Below are 15,487 nucleotides of genomic sequence, written 5' to 3'. Positions count from 1 at the left end.
CACTCACCTCACGCTCACACACACACTCACCCTCACTCTCACACACACACTCACCTCACTCTCACACACACACTCACCTCACTCTCACACACACACTCACCTCACTCTCACACACACACTCACCTCACTCTCACACACACACTCACCTCACTCTCACACACACACTCACCTCACTCTCACACACACACTCACCTCACTCTCACACACACACTCACCTCACTCTCACACACACTCTCACCTCACTCTCACACACACACTCACCTCACTCTCACACACACACTCACCTCACTCTCACACACACACTCACCTCACTCTCCCTCACCTCACCCACTCACTCCCTCCCTCCCAGAATAACCCCTCATGTCCACCAGTCCTCATCCCACAAGACATGACACACACCTGCTTTCAGGGCTGGAGGATTAATGATAAAATAAATAGTTAATTTATATTGTGTGTGATTTTATATGTATATATTTTTTTTTTTAGATTTTTAGCCAAAGGACTATGGAAATGAGACTCTTCTGCCACACAAAGTCAGAAACAATAAATTATAAAAAGAGGTCTTTGTATGCTGTTGCTTTAAGGTTTTCTTTTTCAGCATGACCGTGAGATACAGCTAAGTACGGTGACCCATACTCAGAATTTGTTCTCTGGATTTAACCCATCCAAAGTGCACACACACAGCAGTGAACACACACCCGGAGCAGTTGGGGGTTGGCCGGCCCGAGACTCGAACCCACAACCTGAAGGTTAGGAGTCAGACTCTCTAACTCTCTAACCATTAGGGCACGACTTCCCGAGATCCATGAAGACATGTGCTGCATCTGCAATTGCATGCTTATGCACTATTTTACATGTGTAGTATGTCATTTGAGACACTGTGGTGTGCCAATGACTCTGTGGAAAAACTTAAGTGCCATGTACAGAGCCCCGAACTCAACCTCTGAACACCAACTGAACCCCAGGACTCTCAATTAACATCAGAGTCTGACCAAATTCTACCAGAAATATAGTGCTACTTTTCTGGTGAAATTTACAACACAGACACTCATTTTTTTAGACAAGAACATAGACTGGTATCATAAATATATCAGCATGGATGTTGTATAAAAACAGCATGAACAGCACCCAGTTAAAGCATCTCTTTGCTTGTTAAGTAGCGATGAATTGACATGAGGGCTAAAGATTAATATCCATCAACAGTTCAACAATGAATACTTTTGTTTGTGAGGAGGCAGGTAGGTTTGGACAGCTGCATTTTGTATATACTCTGGTTATCTTTGTATAATATACAAAAAATAGTTTGATGATCTCAATCATTTGAGTTGGACAAATATGCAAAAAACTATCAGGAAGAGGGCAAACACGTCTCTATTGGTTAAGAAATAAAAGCCAAACAAACAATCTACTGAATTTGTCAACACGGTCGTTTATGTAGAAAACACAGCAACGGAGCAGGTGGATTTTTTCACCCTCTTGATTAAGGCTTTGCAACACACTAAAATTGTTTTATAATAGTAGTGTTTTGTGTCATGCCATTTAATAGCCACATTTCAACATATCGTCCCATAATCTATTGACTTGTTTTGTCTGATGGGTTATTTTGTATGAAGTATTCTGTCAGTTTGTCTCATCTGCATGTAATTTCTTCTCCAAATGCATTATGAAGAAAACATTATGATGGAATAAATTAAATAATCCATCTTGTTCAAGTTTATTTCACAACACATGAAAATATTCACATGTGCACGATGAAATATTTCTGTCGCTGAAGAAACATCACCTTTGATGAAGAAGTTTCAGACAACTCTTACTGACAGGCTGCACGGATTTACAGTCTGGGTTAAAACAAAATCAGCCCTAAGCCACATGTGGAATTTTTTTTGTACTGTGGTGCTCTTGGCTTGGGTTCCACAAAAGTCTGAAATATTCCACCTGAAGGCATTTGTTAAGTAAAGAATTAAACAGGACTGGGCTTGCTGTCAGGAATAGGAATCTACGACAGAATGATATTAGATTAATCACAGATGGGTTATTAGACGGTTTTCCATTAAAGAATCTATATAAACACAATCAGAAAAATGCTCAACAAACATCTAGGCAAAAGTTCCAGAGATTCCTTAGATTTTTTTAAAACTTGCATCAGAGGATTAAACAGGATTAAACTGAACAAGTTACTCAATCCTTACTGTCGTTTTACCTCTTTTTTATTTTCATTATTTGTTTCAAATTCCAACCTTTTTGATGGTTTGACCTCCTACTTTATTATATTCTGTTCATTCTGACATAGAAACCACCACGTTCGTTCGTTAGCCAAGTCAGCTAGTGATAAACTATGACTTAGCCAGACAAAAAAAAACACACTTAACGGAGTCAAAGTGCTTTTAAAACAATACAATATATAATCACCATATTATCTAACATCTATAAACCAGGCTGTTAGTTTTCTTTTAACTTGTTAATTTATTCTAACCGCTGTTTGTTTGTTTGTTTGCTTTTCATGCTAGCCATTTTTTTTGTTCAGTGTTCCTGACGTACGCTTACCTTCACTTCACAAAACCGCCGACTGCGTTGAGACTGAATGAAATAAAAATCCAAGCATGAAGCTGAATAATTAAAAAAGAAAAGGAGAGGGGAAAAAAGTGGGACAATATTTGTATGGTGTTTAGCTAGTCATGATAACAGCTAGCTAGACATGCTAACGATCTCCACTTTATCACCCATCTGCCTTTGATTCGTGACGTCATCACGCACGTCACGCTGGCGAATCAATTAAATGTCTTTATGAATTAACTTAATGGTATAAAATAATGGGTTTATTTAACAACAGCTATAGACGTCGTTAATATTTTGAAGTTGATCATTCATATTCTAAAAAGGTAGAAAGAGGTCTGTGTGTGTGTGTGTGTGTGTGAGTGAGTGAGTGAGTGAGTGTGTGAGTGAGTGAGTGAGTGAGTGTGTGAGTGAGTGAGTGTGTGAGTGTGTGTATTCTAGAACTGTCTAAAACATTTATTTATGCAAATAAAGCTTAGTCTATTCACACAAATGCACACAAACAAAAAAATGTTCGAAAATCGTGCAAAATCTTTTTTTTAATTTATTTTCTTAATCAAGAAAGTACCACATGCATTTGTAAATGTAAATAATGACATAAAACGATGTGAAATATTTGATTTGTTCAGTATAAAATCTAATGGAAACCCAACAATAACCCTAAAAATAAATTTTGAGAAATTAATTTGTGATATGTTTCTGATATTTTTGTTACACGATGTGTTTTCATATGTTTACAAAAAAAGTAACACGTTTTGTTGAGTGCAGATATTTTTATTAGTACAATTTAAGTATAGGTACAAAATATACTACCAAACTTGTCATTTCTAGCTGTAGTGTCTTGCATTAAAATTCAGATTATATTCCTGTTCATCTCCATAATCAGAGAACTTAGAATGCGGCATTGGTTTAAAACTCATTTAACATGTTTTTCAATATGCATTTTTCATACCAGCTTTTAAATGCCATGGTAGACTGGATGTAAGCGACTGGATGTATTGCAAAAAAAAAAAAAGGGTACCTTAGTTGATTCAAATATGACTGCTATTAAAACACCTCATTATTGTGAGCATGACGGTGTTGGAGGCACATCAATCCCGTGGGGAAACAATATGAAAATATATAAAAACTTATAAAATAACCTGCAGTGAGTACAGTAAAATCTGTATTCCAGCATCACATCTTAAAAATATTTGGATGAGTTAGTTTGACATGTATGTTCTTGCAGGCTGCCGTCTTCACAGCAGATGTACAGCTCATTTAATTGGCTGCACGATTTTCATTGAGATGTAGTTCTGCAAGAGCAAAATACAAATCATTAATGTGCTGCCATGTGAAAGATATTGTCTTCACTCTCATAAAGCACTGAATTATTTGGAAACACTAACAGCACTTTATTAGCCAAATTCAAGCTTGTCCTTACCGGTAATGAATAAAGAAGGATTCCAAGGAACAGCAGCACTAATATCAATAAAACCAAGCCAATAAACAGCCACTTGAATCTCCGCCATACAATGAACTTCAGGGTTTTGCATGGGTTTGTGAACCAGAAGAAAGAGGTTTCGGGTCGACTAAACAAATCCAAAAATGATATGTTACCAAATGTCAGCATTATATTCAATGGTAAATATTTTGTGATGGCTGTTTGGAATTACTTGGGTGGGTTGAGCTTTGGATTCATGTTGGGTTCATCTCTGCCTTTTCCTGCAGGCCTCTCATCTGCCTCATTCTCATTCACGATCTCCAGTGTCATCTCTACTTTCCCCTAAAAAACAGTAGTATAATCTCATATATTATTGTTATATATCATTATCACATTGATATGGCATTGTTTAAGTTATACATACCCCAAGCTCCTTCTTTCCATCTTTCTCTAGGTAGCAGGGCCACCATCCTCTGACCGACTTCTGAGCAAACAGGGACTTGGAGTGGTCAAATTTCTGATGTGTTTTATTCACATTATCCAGCATGTGCAGGCTACATTTCTCAGGTGTTTTCGTAGGGGGGATGAGGTTGTTCATAGTCAATTCAACAGTCCCTGGTATACACGGCAAATTAGCATCCACTATCAAACAAGCAATATCATTTCAGATGTCTCATACTCAATATAAATAAGATATCTTACCGAGGTAATCATCCAAGGAGAATTTATCGTTGTCCCATATCTGAATGATCAGCTGAGGTGGGACTCGGAATTCTGTTTTGTCGAGACTCCAGAAATGTTCCTGTTCAGAGAAAAGGTTTTTTATAGAACTTCCTGGGATTTAACTTCATATACTAGCTTCTGAATGTATTTTTATAAAAATGGAAAAAAACAACATTCTGTAGATTATTATTATTATTATTATGCTACTTGCAACAAAGAAAGTTTTTCAGCCTTAGTGTATTATGACTTTTTCTTTTAACATAATACAGAACATTGTTACAGAAGTTGTAAATGGCCAAAAACACCTACTAACCTCCATTAGAAAATGTGTATTGTTATAGAAAACCTTTCAAGCTACATTCTCTAATGGATGCCATGGGTGGTTCATACAATTCCCAGCCAGAACACCAGAGTGTTCTCACGTGTGTAAATAAGTCCTTGTCTTTTCTTACCTGGTGTTCATCGGTCTCGGTTTTCTCGTTTCTCTGTAGTGTTTTCCTGTGTCCTTCAACCGTGATTTTATTATTAAAACCGCTGTCTGTCTTCTATGTCTGCATTCGGGTCTGGATTTTGTTTCCACAGAGGCACGCGCACCAGACAGTTCTGTCTTATCAAGCTGTATTTTACAATATTTAACTAACTGGACTATTCCAAAGAAATCCCATAGACTTATATAACTATCCAACTATTTACCTATATCAATGCCACACGCACTCTCCATCCATCTCTCTCTCTCTCTCTCTCTCTCTCTCTCTCTCTCTCTCTCTCTCTCCATATTAATTTATTTGAATCTACATATCTTTCTACTACTAATACTACTCTTTCCTTCTATCTACTACTGTCACTTTATCACTCTGGAAAAAGTCCTTGCGGTAAATATAATTATACAGTAGTCATGTCACTTTTTTTGTAGTAGTCCGAACCCCGACCCTGGAGGTGTGAGGCGAACGTGCTAACCACTAAGCCACCGTGCCCTCGTTATAGTAGTTGCCAAATATTTTTTGTAGGTTGTTGCATTACCTTTTTGGAAACCAGGCACAGTTGCTCAGCAGGCAAGTAATCAAACTCGAAGACAAATCTCCAGTTGAAATTTCCATCACCATCAAGAGATCTGTAATGGACATCAGTCTTTTGCTTGTCCTCTTCCTTTCCTGCCATCCAGCTGTGAATATTACAAGCAGTCAAACAACATGAAATAAAAGCTAAAGTTAAAAATAGTTAAAAATAAAACTTAAAATAAATGCACTGATGATAGATCTAACAAAAAAAAAGAGTTTTTTGCATGTACCCCTTCAAATAGATGTCACTCATACGCTCTCCGGTGACGCTGGTTTCATCCAAAATAACATTAGTGGTGTTCCAGATGATGACGCGCAAATAATGTCTGGTGGAAATGAATGGAAGAGTAACTAGTTATTTAGTATATGAGCACTTTTAAGAAATGTTAAGAGACATTACGAGTAACTTGCTTACTTTTTAGCCTTGCGTGGGGAAATATCAAAAGGGGGTCCAGGAGGTCCGAGGCTTTTGGGGAAAACATCAACCCACATTTGAAGACTTCCCTACAACAGACAGTACAAATACAAATTAGGGTTTGCATTCTCAACATTTCTCATATCTCAATGTTTGTATTGATTACTATGCTTTAAATTTGTATTGAATTAATTTTCTACAGCTACGGTAGATGTATGTGACTCCTGAACAGAGTTATTTAAACGGATGGTATTCCTAGTCTACGACCTAGTGCACCAGGATCAGGATTCATCTATTGATAGAGACTTCAAAGCACTTCTGTAAGTTGTAAAATGCCATCAGTGTAAATATAAATGTAAATGAATGTATAATAACTTATTTAACTTGTTCTAATATGTTATTGTTTGTGTACAGTATTACAGGGACTTGTATGGTGTATACACTACATGATCTAAAACTAATTAAAAAAATTGATTTTTATTTCAACATACAAAAACTGATAAAAAACTTTTCCTCTTTGACATAATTATTTAACATTTATGGAAGCAGTTTACAGTGTCAGTGCTCGTAAGTGGACTTAAAGCACTGGCAAACCAGAGGGCTTTGGATTTCTGGTTTCTCTGTAATATAAGTTGTGTATATTTATGTTTAGAGAAAAAAGTGGCTTATGAGGGAAGAGCTGTATAAGAGCTGTAGATCTGCTATAACAGGATAGAACATGAACTAACTCGTCTTACAGGCATTTCACCACATTAATTGACAATGCTGTTCATTATAGTTAGTTAAGAATTGTAATCTTCAACAAATTCTTGTGGAATAAAAATAGAAACACTTGTGATGTGCCTTTATTGGAAAATAATCAACTAGTTGTAACAGACTAGATCACTCCTCCCTGTCTTGAAAACATTTCTATTTCCTATAAATGTAAGCCTTGCAGTAGTTTAATCTTTACGTCCCGATATCTGTTCCTGTAGCACAAGTGTTCCGAGTCGTGCAATTAGGGAAGATTATGTAGTAAAAACCTGAGACAGTGTGGGTTGGAAGGTGCTGTAAAGTGTTCTAGTTTCCACATGCTCTGGTATGAGGCCTTGTGTCCTAAGAACGTGCAGAGCAATCCGCTCACTCGGTGGGCCCAGGTGCTGGTGAATTTCTGTGTTAGCCTCTATAGATGTATAACGTAAAATCATAATTAATTCAAATATATACGAAAACTGAGTACTTTAGCAAACATTTAACAAAAATGTAATAAACAAACAAACAAACAAACAAATAAATAAAAAATTCTCACCAAAGTCAGAGAGCAGATATTCCCGGCCGTTGAAACTCAAGGTGTTCCCGTTGTCCTCAGATATCGGAGGACTCACACCCTTCAGACGAGCATGGTGTTGAAGAATCTGCGACGGCTTCAGCTGATCTCGCCACTGATTTGGCCCAGATCTATTTGCAGTTTCATCATTAGTTTAACAATCATTTAAACTATTGAATATTTAATTTTTTTCAAATAATCAATAAATTATCTATATTTTTTAAGTATTTTTCCAGCATATGTATCATTTCATATTATTACAGAACACTTAACTATACTTAGTTAAATAGCAGGTTATGAACTACAATAAAATAAATACTTTCATTTATCAGACATGGTATGAGAATTAAATGCTTTTGTTCACCAGTGTTTTCAGATCAGACCAGTTATTGTGTTAAATACATGTATAATAGTGGTTCTGTATATTTTTTTCAACTAATATAAGGTTTTACTTGTATTTCAGACCCTGAAATGTTAATTTATCTTTAAGCCAATTAGTCCGTATTTGCCTTTGCAAAGTGAATCATTTTTGGAATCGACTCTGATTCTTTGGAATTGACTCTTAGTTTTCAGAGCATGGAGTCAGTGAATCACTTGATGTTTGACACTGATTCCAAGCACCTTCGATATGAATCAAAAGAAGTTTTTATTATAGTTATTGTGTACAAGTCCCTCAGTTGTCCTCAGTGTGAAAAGATGTATCACAAAATCGTATGCAGAAGATGCTGGAAAAGCAAAGAATACACAGGAGCTAAAGGACTTTTTTTTTTTTTGGAAGAACAACAGTCAGTTTAAAAGTTCAGGACAAATAAGGGATTCATGAATAAAAAAACTCACAAAACAAATAAACAGTTATCGATCAGCATTAAGAAGTTTTAAGAATCAAGGGTGTGTTTTGTGTAAATTCAGTTGTTATAATGTGTCTTGTGGACTAACATATGTTATATGAAATAACTTATTCAGGGCAGAAGTGTTTTTAAATCCGCAGATTCTGCAAGGTTTATTTAAACCTATGACCTCCAACTGACATAAGTTTAGTATTGCTTAACAACAGCAACAAAACAGATGTTGCCAATTATTTTCTTATAGATTTTTATTAATATTGTTGCAGCCCTATTTGAAAGCTTTACATATATAGTTCCTCACATGCAGTACGTTTGCGGCAGACCAGCATAGGACCCAAACCGAGAAAGTAAACGGTTCTCCAGGTCAATCACCGTCTCTCCAACTTTCTCATCCCGAGTAAGCAGATCGAAGTCATAAACCGAGATCTTCAGGTCTTTGTCTTGAGGGAGGAAGCATGACATCTCGAACATTCTGTTGAGGAGGAAATAAAAATGTGGTTAACTCTAACGACATGGTGAATAAAGACAGCAATCTTTATACAAATCACTCTACCTTCCAAACACTGGGTTTAATGTATTCGGGATGTAATTGTCTCGATCATCCATGGTCTTCTTTCCTAAAGTGATCTTAATGTATGGATCACACTAAATAGGAAACAGTTTATGCAACATGTTAAATAGATGAAATGGAAGAAAAAAAATTGTTATTAAAAAGAAATGCTGTGTTAAGGAGCATAACACTTACTAATCCGTTGTTGTCTTTGGGTTGCAGGTCAACTGCTCTGATCACATAGATCCTGACGATACACTCCTGAGGGCCGCTGTCAGGTAGCTCTCTGAACTGCTGTGGAGGTGAACGTACTCCCGGATCATCTGAAAGAGGGTAGAGCTTGAAGGATCCCTGAAAATAAACACATATAACATACTTTCTTAGTAAATCAATCTTCCTACTGAATATGTTTTATTACTTTTCCAACAACTTTCATCACTCACATGTTGTTGGTTTTTTTTGATCATTTGAATGATTTATTATTTTTTTACCTTAAACTCTCCTACTACAGAAGGATCATCTTCACCAGTGTCGCTCTTTCCACGGTAGAGTTTGAAGGTGTTACAGAAATCAGTCAGTCCCTTATAATCAACCATATTTTCAAGTTCACAGTTGAATACCTGTAACAACACAGCGATATTTTAAATTTATATGTCGGTGCTTAATCTATCGACCAAATTTCTTCCATTTATGGTTATCCTATACAAGTCACAAGGAGCTTGAAGTCTATACCAGGGACTTGGGGTACAAGGAAGGGGACACACTGGACAGGGTGCAAATCCAGCAACAATTTAGATATGCCAGAGGTGCAAGGCAAATGTGTTAACCCCCAAGTCACCACCATGGCACCAATCTGTGCCACCAGATATTAGTTTAAGTAAAGTGGGGATATATCTCTGAAACACCTTCACTCACCACTTAAGAGAATTCCAATATCTGGCCAATATTTATCTGAGGCACGCCTTTGAAAAAGATAAATATTTAAGGTACAATATCTACAGTATCTAATAGTTTAGTGTTCACCTTCAGGGTGTCATATCCTTTCTGAAGGTACGGGCCACATTTCTCATGTTCTCCAATTGAAGCATAAAACTTACTCCACCAATCAATTGTTTCTTTCTCCTGTAATATAATGTGAACAAAACTTTAATGTGCACTATGTATGCAATACTGAATATTCTTCTAATACAGTAGTTAATATGTAAAAAAAAAAAAAAAAAAAATCACCTTCTCTTGCTGTCAGGTTGGATCCCAAGAACAGAAAAAGAAGATAATGTTAAACATTTAATAAGACAAAAATATAATGATAGCAATTATAGTCAGGATACAGACTTATTATAATGAGAGGATTTAGTGATTGCTCCCCAACTTCCAAATGATCAAAGAATACAAATTTGGAAAGAAGAAAAATGTAGTAATTTTTTAGATTCTAATGGGGGATTTAAAAGTTGTCATCTGAAGCTCAAGCCCCAAAAAAAGCAATCTTCTAGCTTGTTTACATCATTTATTCCATACATACACGGCGTGGAAAAGATGGACCCATTTTGTCAAATGCTGTTGAGATGCCATGCATGAACTGAAAGTCACAATGCTGTCAGTGAAAACACACTCATAGACACAATCCATGTTAAGTAATAAGATAAAAATGAATGTCAAATATTTACCTGTGTTTCGAGTAGAGGCCTTTCTTCTATGTTTATGTGGAGGTCTTGAGGAGCCGCTGCCATCAAAGCCACTGCAGGAAAAACATACATGAAATCTTCACAGGAAAGAACCACAAAAAAACCCCCACCAAAATACACAGCACACTGTTTCACTTTACAAACAACATTCTATAGAAACAATGTGACTTTTAGATGATTCGGATATAAAAGATGGTACCTTTAGATGACATAGCCACTTCAGCTACGGTGCTATACGGGTCACATCTGTATTCTTCCAGTGAGTCAATGGTGCACTGGCCTACTACAGGCTTCCTCCCAAATGGCCTATGATCAATAACTTTCAACACAAGTGGAGGTGTGTACATCTCCTCTTTGGGCAAGAGCTTCAGGATCAGATAACAGACGCCTTAGTTCATAAACATCCAAATGTGTTTGCCCTCAAAAACAACAACAACAAAAAAACTTCATAAACATCTTACCACTTTCAGCTGAAGAACATTTCCAGGGAAGTTGGGGCTCTTTTTCATGTTCTTGATGACTGCAGACTGAATTCTCTCACCTCCGCACTCAACCACCAAGCTTGGTGAGGTAACAGGTGCCAACTGGTAGGTCTTCATGTTACGCAAACCCCATGCCAGAATCTATAAAAACCAAATACAATAATCCAAAACAAAGGATTCCGAGTAGTTAGAGAAGAGAAATAAACTTTCCTAATGTTTAATTAATAACTATTGCTACATATCTATGTTCAAAATGATTTAGATTTCTTAGAATACCTCTATCATTGTGAGCTGCACTACAGGACGAACCCCCTGAGGCACCATGTAGAGTAGGTCTCCTCTCTTTGGAGGAGCTAGAGGAAGTTCAGTCTCACTTTCCTGAAGAAAAATCACAGAAAATGACACAATACTACAACAAAGATTTACTGTCAGTACATGACCATTGACGTAGAAATTAGATACTGGCACCTTGTTGAATAAAATGAGTTCTGCAGAAACCAGTATTTGTCCAGCAGGCTTTTCTTTGTGCATGACAGGACACCAGAGAAGCTTAGGAGATGTATCCATGGCTGGGTTGAGTTTCACTAATGGCAGGAAGCTACTCCTGCCCAGGAGCTCGTCCTTGCCCTTGGAACAAACAGGCATGATCTTAATGAAGTATGTCCAAATTATGTTAAAGTTACATTACAGTATATTGCCTATAATGTATATTCACTCCCCTTGAACCTTTCCAGATTTTGTCATGCTTCAACCTGGAACTCTACCTGGGATGAACTTACCTGGGATGTCTACACAAAGTTAAAATATAGTCTGCAACTACTGGCATCTATTCATAGTTGAATATTGGGTAACCTAGAACTTTCAAATAGTAGAACATATGTACAAACCACTTGGTCGTTGTCGAATATTTCCAACACAATTTGAGGCGGGTTGCGAGCAAGGGTTTGTGGATCCCCGTAGATTTTCACTTTGTTGAAGATAAGAGTTTGATCCCAGGTTGGGTTCAAGGTTGACTTGACTGTTTCTGTGGTTTGGCTCATGTGTAAGAATGACACATGCACATATGGATCTGTAAAGAAACCGGTAAAAAAAAGAAAGCAAGGGCCATTAGTAAGATCAAGTCAAGTCAAGCCAAGAAGCTTTTATTGTCAATTCAACCATATATAGCTGACACAGCACATGGAAAGAGACAACGTTTATCCAGGATCATGGTGCTACATAGAACAAAGACAGAGCTACATATAACTACACAGAGCTAAGGACTTAATTAAAAAAAGACTTAAAATAAAACAACAGGAAAAACCCCAAGAGAATTAAGGAAGTGGTTTACTAACCGGAGAAACTATCGTTGTCCAAGGCCAGCAGGTTTCTGGCCTGGTACACATAGACTCGTAGGTGGTATTCATAAAATTCTGCAAGGACACACAATGATTAGAAATGATGGAAATAGATACACAGAGTAGATGACAATCTATTACAGTTTACACTACATAAAACCATACCTGAGTACAGTTTTAAACTAAATGGAATGAATAACATTTTTAATCTTTTGTCTTTTTCAGGAAAAGTAACCTTGTAATGACATCATACTTACGCTCAAAAGTACATGACACATTGGGTGTGTTGGCTCCAAACAAGTTAGTGGCATCTGATTTTGACCCCTTTTCATCCCCCTTTCCTTCTATATCAATTCCCTGTAAAGTGAATCAAATGCAAACCCCCTAAGTCATAGAATATTTAATATCAATTAATTATAGGTATTTATTTATTTCAGGAACTGAATAAATATGAACTAGTACAGGACAGCCTCATTAAATTTACCCACCAATGCTCCTTCTAATTTAAAGATGGCTGACGCCCCAACGTTGTCTGAAGGTTCCATCTTCCTCCTCCAGCGGCGTCTGCGGAACGAATCAGAAGAGCGCTCCATTTGGTGAAATTTCCATCCAATAAGAGAAGAAAACTCCCAACCTTCTGTATTTCCTGAATCTTTTTTCTAGTATGAAAAAGTGCAATGCAGAAAGGAAACTGATTAGTTGAGCTCAAAATGTCACATTTAATTTAATATATAATATATAATATAATAATATATTTAATATATAATTGCTAGATTAAACATCTGATTACATTTTTTTTCTAGATAGCTGATAAACCATACCTCAGTGGCTGAGGCACCACCAGCCACCTTTTTGCGCCGTCTGATTTTTCTTCTACGGCGGTGAATATGGTACATTTTCTCAGCCGCTACCCATGACCTAGGCTTATCATCAGGAGGAATTGTGAGTCCATATTCCCAACCTTCAACCAAATATTCACACTTATTAAATGGTCTAAAAACACCATCTCAATACAGACAAACCAGATAGCTGTATAGCGTAATTTCTTTTCTTTAAGCAGTAGCGCAACTTTATATGTAAGGAGTCTAACCTCTTTCATCTACTGCCCGTTTATCATCAAAGGTCCACTCATCCATCCACTCCCATCCACGTGGACACTCGAACTCTTCCGGTGGACGAGATTTCTCTCCATTCTGTAAGCAGGTGGTAAGAATTCTCAAAAAACCTTGTCAGACCATTTAAAGTTATTTCTAAGTCAAAGCAATCTGTTGAAAACATATAGCACATTTTAACAGATTTTAAAATGATAACTATTGACTGAGATGAACTATTAATGACAAACTTCATACCACATCTGTATACGGCTCTGATGCTGCTGCCCACTCTCCTCCAGGATAACGAGTCTGATTCTCAAAAACCTCGTCCACAAACTCACTGTGTCCTGCATCAGCCTCCGTTAGCAAACTATTGCACATTTATACAGGATATTAGTCACTAAACTGTACCCTTATAATCAGTCCAAATATCAAGCTAAACTATGTACCCTTTCTCTGGATCCACAAACCAGTCACGTTCCCACTGCCAACCTTGAGGGGGCATAAAATACTCCTGCTTTAGTTTCACTTTGCCAGTCACGTCAGAGAACTTAGGGCGATTCAGCAGACCCGAAGTTCCCCACTTGCCCAAAATTTTTGCCTGGTTCTCATACTGTCAAAGAAAAAAATGCTTATCACTTCTCAGGCAGCCTCAGTGAAGAGTGAATGTGAGTATAAGTATACATTTAAAAGAAACAGAAATGGATTTACCAGTTCTGCGAAAACATTGAACGTTCCCTCGGCATAAGCATTAAACTTTTTCTCGACTCCGACTAATCCCAGCCACATATTCACCCGTATTTGGGCAGGGATCTTGGAACCTTTGTTTTTATCCATTGGGTACTGCAGAAGAAGACAATTACAGGACATAGTGATATACTGAAGGTGCGTCTCAACCAGCTCCCTAATTCAAGGGAATGGTTTTAAGGGTTGTTTCTCTCAGGCGAATATCAGCCAACATTGTCTACAAATGTAATTAGCGCTGGTAAATGCCAGTGGTGAAATTTATATAGCAAGTATGTAGTCAAATTGCCAGAAATTTAATCACCTTTGCTGTGAATCCTTACCAGTGTCTGAACTCGTGCACATAATATACTGATTATGCAGCTAGGCAACTAAAAAACTGACAGAGCTGTACCCTGATTCTGGTTCTATTAGTCCCCTAATTCATTTACCTGAGTACATAGAGTACAGGAGTAGTACAAATACTCAACTGTATTATTTTAGTAGTAGTGCTCTAATAGTATAATAATACCTTCAGAAAGATGGTCTGAGTTTTTCCACAGTACTGGCCACATGCCTGCTGGCTGTACACTGAATAGAGGACTTGATGGGCTGGAATGCGACTGTAAGCCACCCGTTTCTCTCCTCTCAACATCCAAATAATCACATCAGGCATGCTGTTCTGGGGCTGTAGAGAACATATAAAACTCATCAGATGTATATGAACAAATTAGCGCAGTAGAGTGAGTTGTCTGAAGCTAAGATCTAACATAACAAAAAGTAAGCACCTCCTCAGCCAGTTGTTTAAGTTTGTCCAGCCAGCCGTCAACGGTGGCCACACTATCCGTAATGTCACCACTCTCCTGTAACCAGTACTCAGCTGCAGTCAAGATGCTCTGCAAGGTGCTGTCTCTTAGCTTCTTGATCTGGATGTCCAGGGCTGTGAGGTTAGCCTTGCCCTCAAGTTCTGGCAGTTTATTGCTAAGGGGATTGATTTAGGACACACTTCATATCCATCACACCGTACTTCATGTTTAATGAGACAAACCCTAATCTTTGAAGAGTAATGTTGGAAAATGTGCAAGAAAAATAAATAAAATTAACCTCACCTGCTGATGTCCTCCATAAGTTGGCTTAAAAGCTTGGTCAAAATTTCAAACAGTTTTGTGTCAGGGACTTTAGCCAGTACTGCAGTTTTCAGCTCGGTGATATTATCTTGCTGAAATCGGTGAGTAGGTTATGGTGAACAATTCCAATTCCAGATAATGTCAAAGAAAATAAAGTGAATTTATAGTG

The 15,487-nt window shown here is 37.3% G+C and overlaps 2 protein-coding genes across 15 annotated transcripts in view; both read right to left on the bottom strand.

The window, feature by feature from the left end:
* The window catches only part of sun1a (Sad1 and UNC84 domain containing 1a), a 27,812-nt gene extending 25,095 nt beyond the window's left edge, over nucleotides 1-2,717 (bottom strand). For 5 of the 11 annotated variants that reach the window (XM_047817220.1, XM_047817222.1, XM_047817223.1 and 2 more), the window contains exon 1: nucleotides 2,545-2,716. The gene's annotated coding sequence lies outside the window, so the exon portion shown is untranslated. Of the gene's footprint in view, nucleotides 1-2,544 lie in introns of all 11 variants that reach the window. The other 6 variants (XM_047817225.1, XM_047817228.1, XM_047817229.1 and 3 more) reach the window with 3 other exon arrangements.
* Nucleotides 2,718-3,311: 594 nt separating this feature from the next.
* The window catches only part of myof (myoferlin), a 30,298-nt gene continuing 18,122 nt past the window's right edge, over nucleotides 3,312-15,487 (bottom strand). For 2 of the 4 annotated variants that reach the window (XM_027177577.2, XM_027177578.2), the window contains 34 exons: nucleotides 15,301-15,410; nucleotides 14,980-15,172; nucleotides 14,724-14,879; nucleotides 14,180-14,311; nucleotides 13,918-14,081; nucleotides 13,724-13,838; nucleotides 13,465-13,567; nucleotides 13,196-13,335; nucleotides 12,863-13,033; nucleotides 12,632-12,731; nucleotides 12,372-12,449; nucleotides 11,925-12,106; nucleotides 11,506-11,664; nucleotides 11,314-11,415; nucleotides 11,017-11,178; nucleotides 10,755-10,920; nucleotides 10,538-10,608; nucleotides 10,393-10,449; nucleotides 10,101-10,109; nucleotides 9,897-9,995; nucleotides 9,365-9,493; nucleotides 9,069-9,224; nucleotides 8,877-8,968; nucleotides 8,625-8,795; nucleotides 7,461-7,609; nucleotides 7,195-7,334; nucleotides 6,173-6,261; nucleotides 5,988-6,083; nucleotides 5,720-5,861; nucleotides 4,679-4,778; nucleotides 4,401-4,591; nucleotides 4,209-4,318; nucleotides 3,977-4,124; nucleotides 3,312-3,848 (listed from right to left, as the gene is read on the bottom strand). In XM_027177577.2, the coding sequence (XP_027033378.1) occupies nucleotides 3,810-3,848; nucleotides 3,977-4,124; nucleotides 4,209-4,318; nucleotides 4,401-4,591; nucleotides 4,679-4,778; nucleotides 5,720-5,861; nucleotides 5,988-6,083; nucleotides 6,173-6,261; nucleotides 7,195-7,334; nucleotides 7,461-7,609; nucleotides 8,625-8,795; nucleotides 8,877-8,968; nucleotides 9,069-9,224; nucleotides 9,365-9,493; nucleotides 9,897-9,995; nucleotides 10,101-10,109; nucleotides 10,393-10,449; nucleotides 10,538-10,608; nucleotides 10,755-10,920; nucleotides 11,017-11,178; nucleotides 11,314-11,415; nucleotides 11,506-11,664; nucleotides 11,925-12,106; nucleotides 12,372-12,449; nucleotides 12,632-12,731; nucleotides 12,863-13,033; nucleotides 13,196-13,335; nucleotides 13,465-13,567; nucleotides 13,724-13,838; nucleotides 13,918-14,081; nucleotides 14,180-14,311; nucleotides 14,724-14,879; nucleotides 14,980-15,172; nucleotides 15,301-15,410 (4,221 nt within the window). In that variant the 3' untranslated portion in view covers nucleotides 3,312-3,809. The remainder of the gene's footprint in view (nucleotides 3,849-3,976; nucleotides 4,125-4,208; nucleotides 4,319-4,400; nucleotides 4,592-4,678; nucleotides 4,779-5,719; nucleotides 5,862-5,987; nucleotides 6,084-6,172; nucleotides 6,262-7,194; nucleotides 7,335-7,460; nucleotides 7,610-8,624; nucleotides 8,796-8,876; nucleotides 8,969-9,068; nucleotides 9,225-9,364; nucleotides 9,494-9,896; nucleotides 9,996-10,100; nucleotides 10,110-10,392; nucleotides 10,450-10,537; nucleotides 10,609-10,754; nucleotides 10,921-11,016; nucleotides 11,179-11,313; nucleotides 11,416-11,505; nucleotides 11,665-11,924; nucleotides 12,107-12,371; nucleotides 12,450-12,631; nucleotides 12,732-12,862; nucleotides 13,034-13,195; nucleotides 13,336-13,464; nucleotides 13,568-13,723; nucleotides 13,839-13,917; nucleotides 14,082-14,179; nucleotides 14,312-14,723; nucleotides 14,880-14,979; nucleotides 15,173-15,300; nucleotides 15,411-15,487) is intronic. The other 2 variants (XM_027177579.2, XM_027177580.2) reach the window with 1 other exon arrangement.

This window comes from Tachysurus fulvidraco, chromosome 8, assembly GCF_022655615.1.
Source record: "Tachysurus fulvidraco isolate hzauxx_2018 chromosome 8, HZAU_PFXX_2.0, whole genome shotgun sequence".
NCBI lineage: Eukaryota > Metazoa > Chordata > Actinopteri > Siluriformes > Bagridae > Tachysurus > Tachysurus fulvidraco.
The sequence above is the reverse complement of the archived record's forward strand: the minus strand, read 5'-3'. Positions and strand labels throughout refer to the sequence as shown.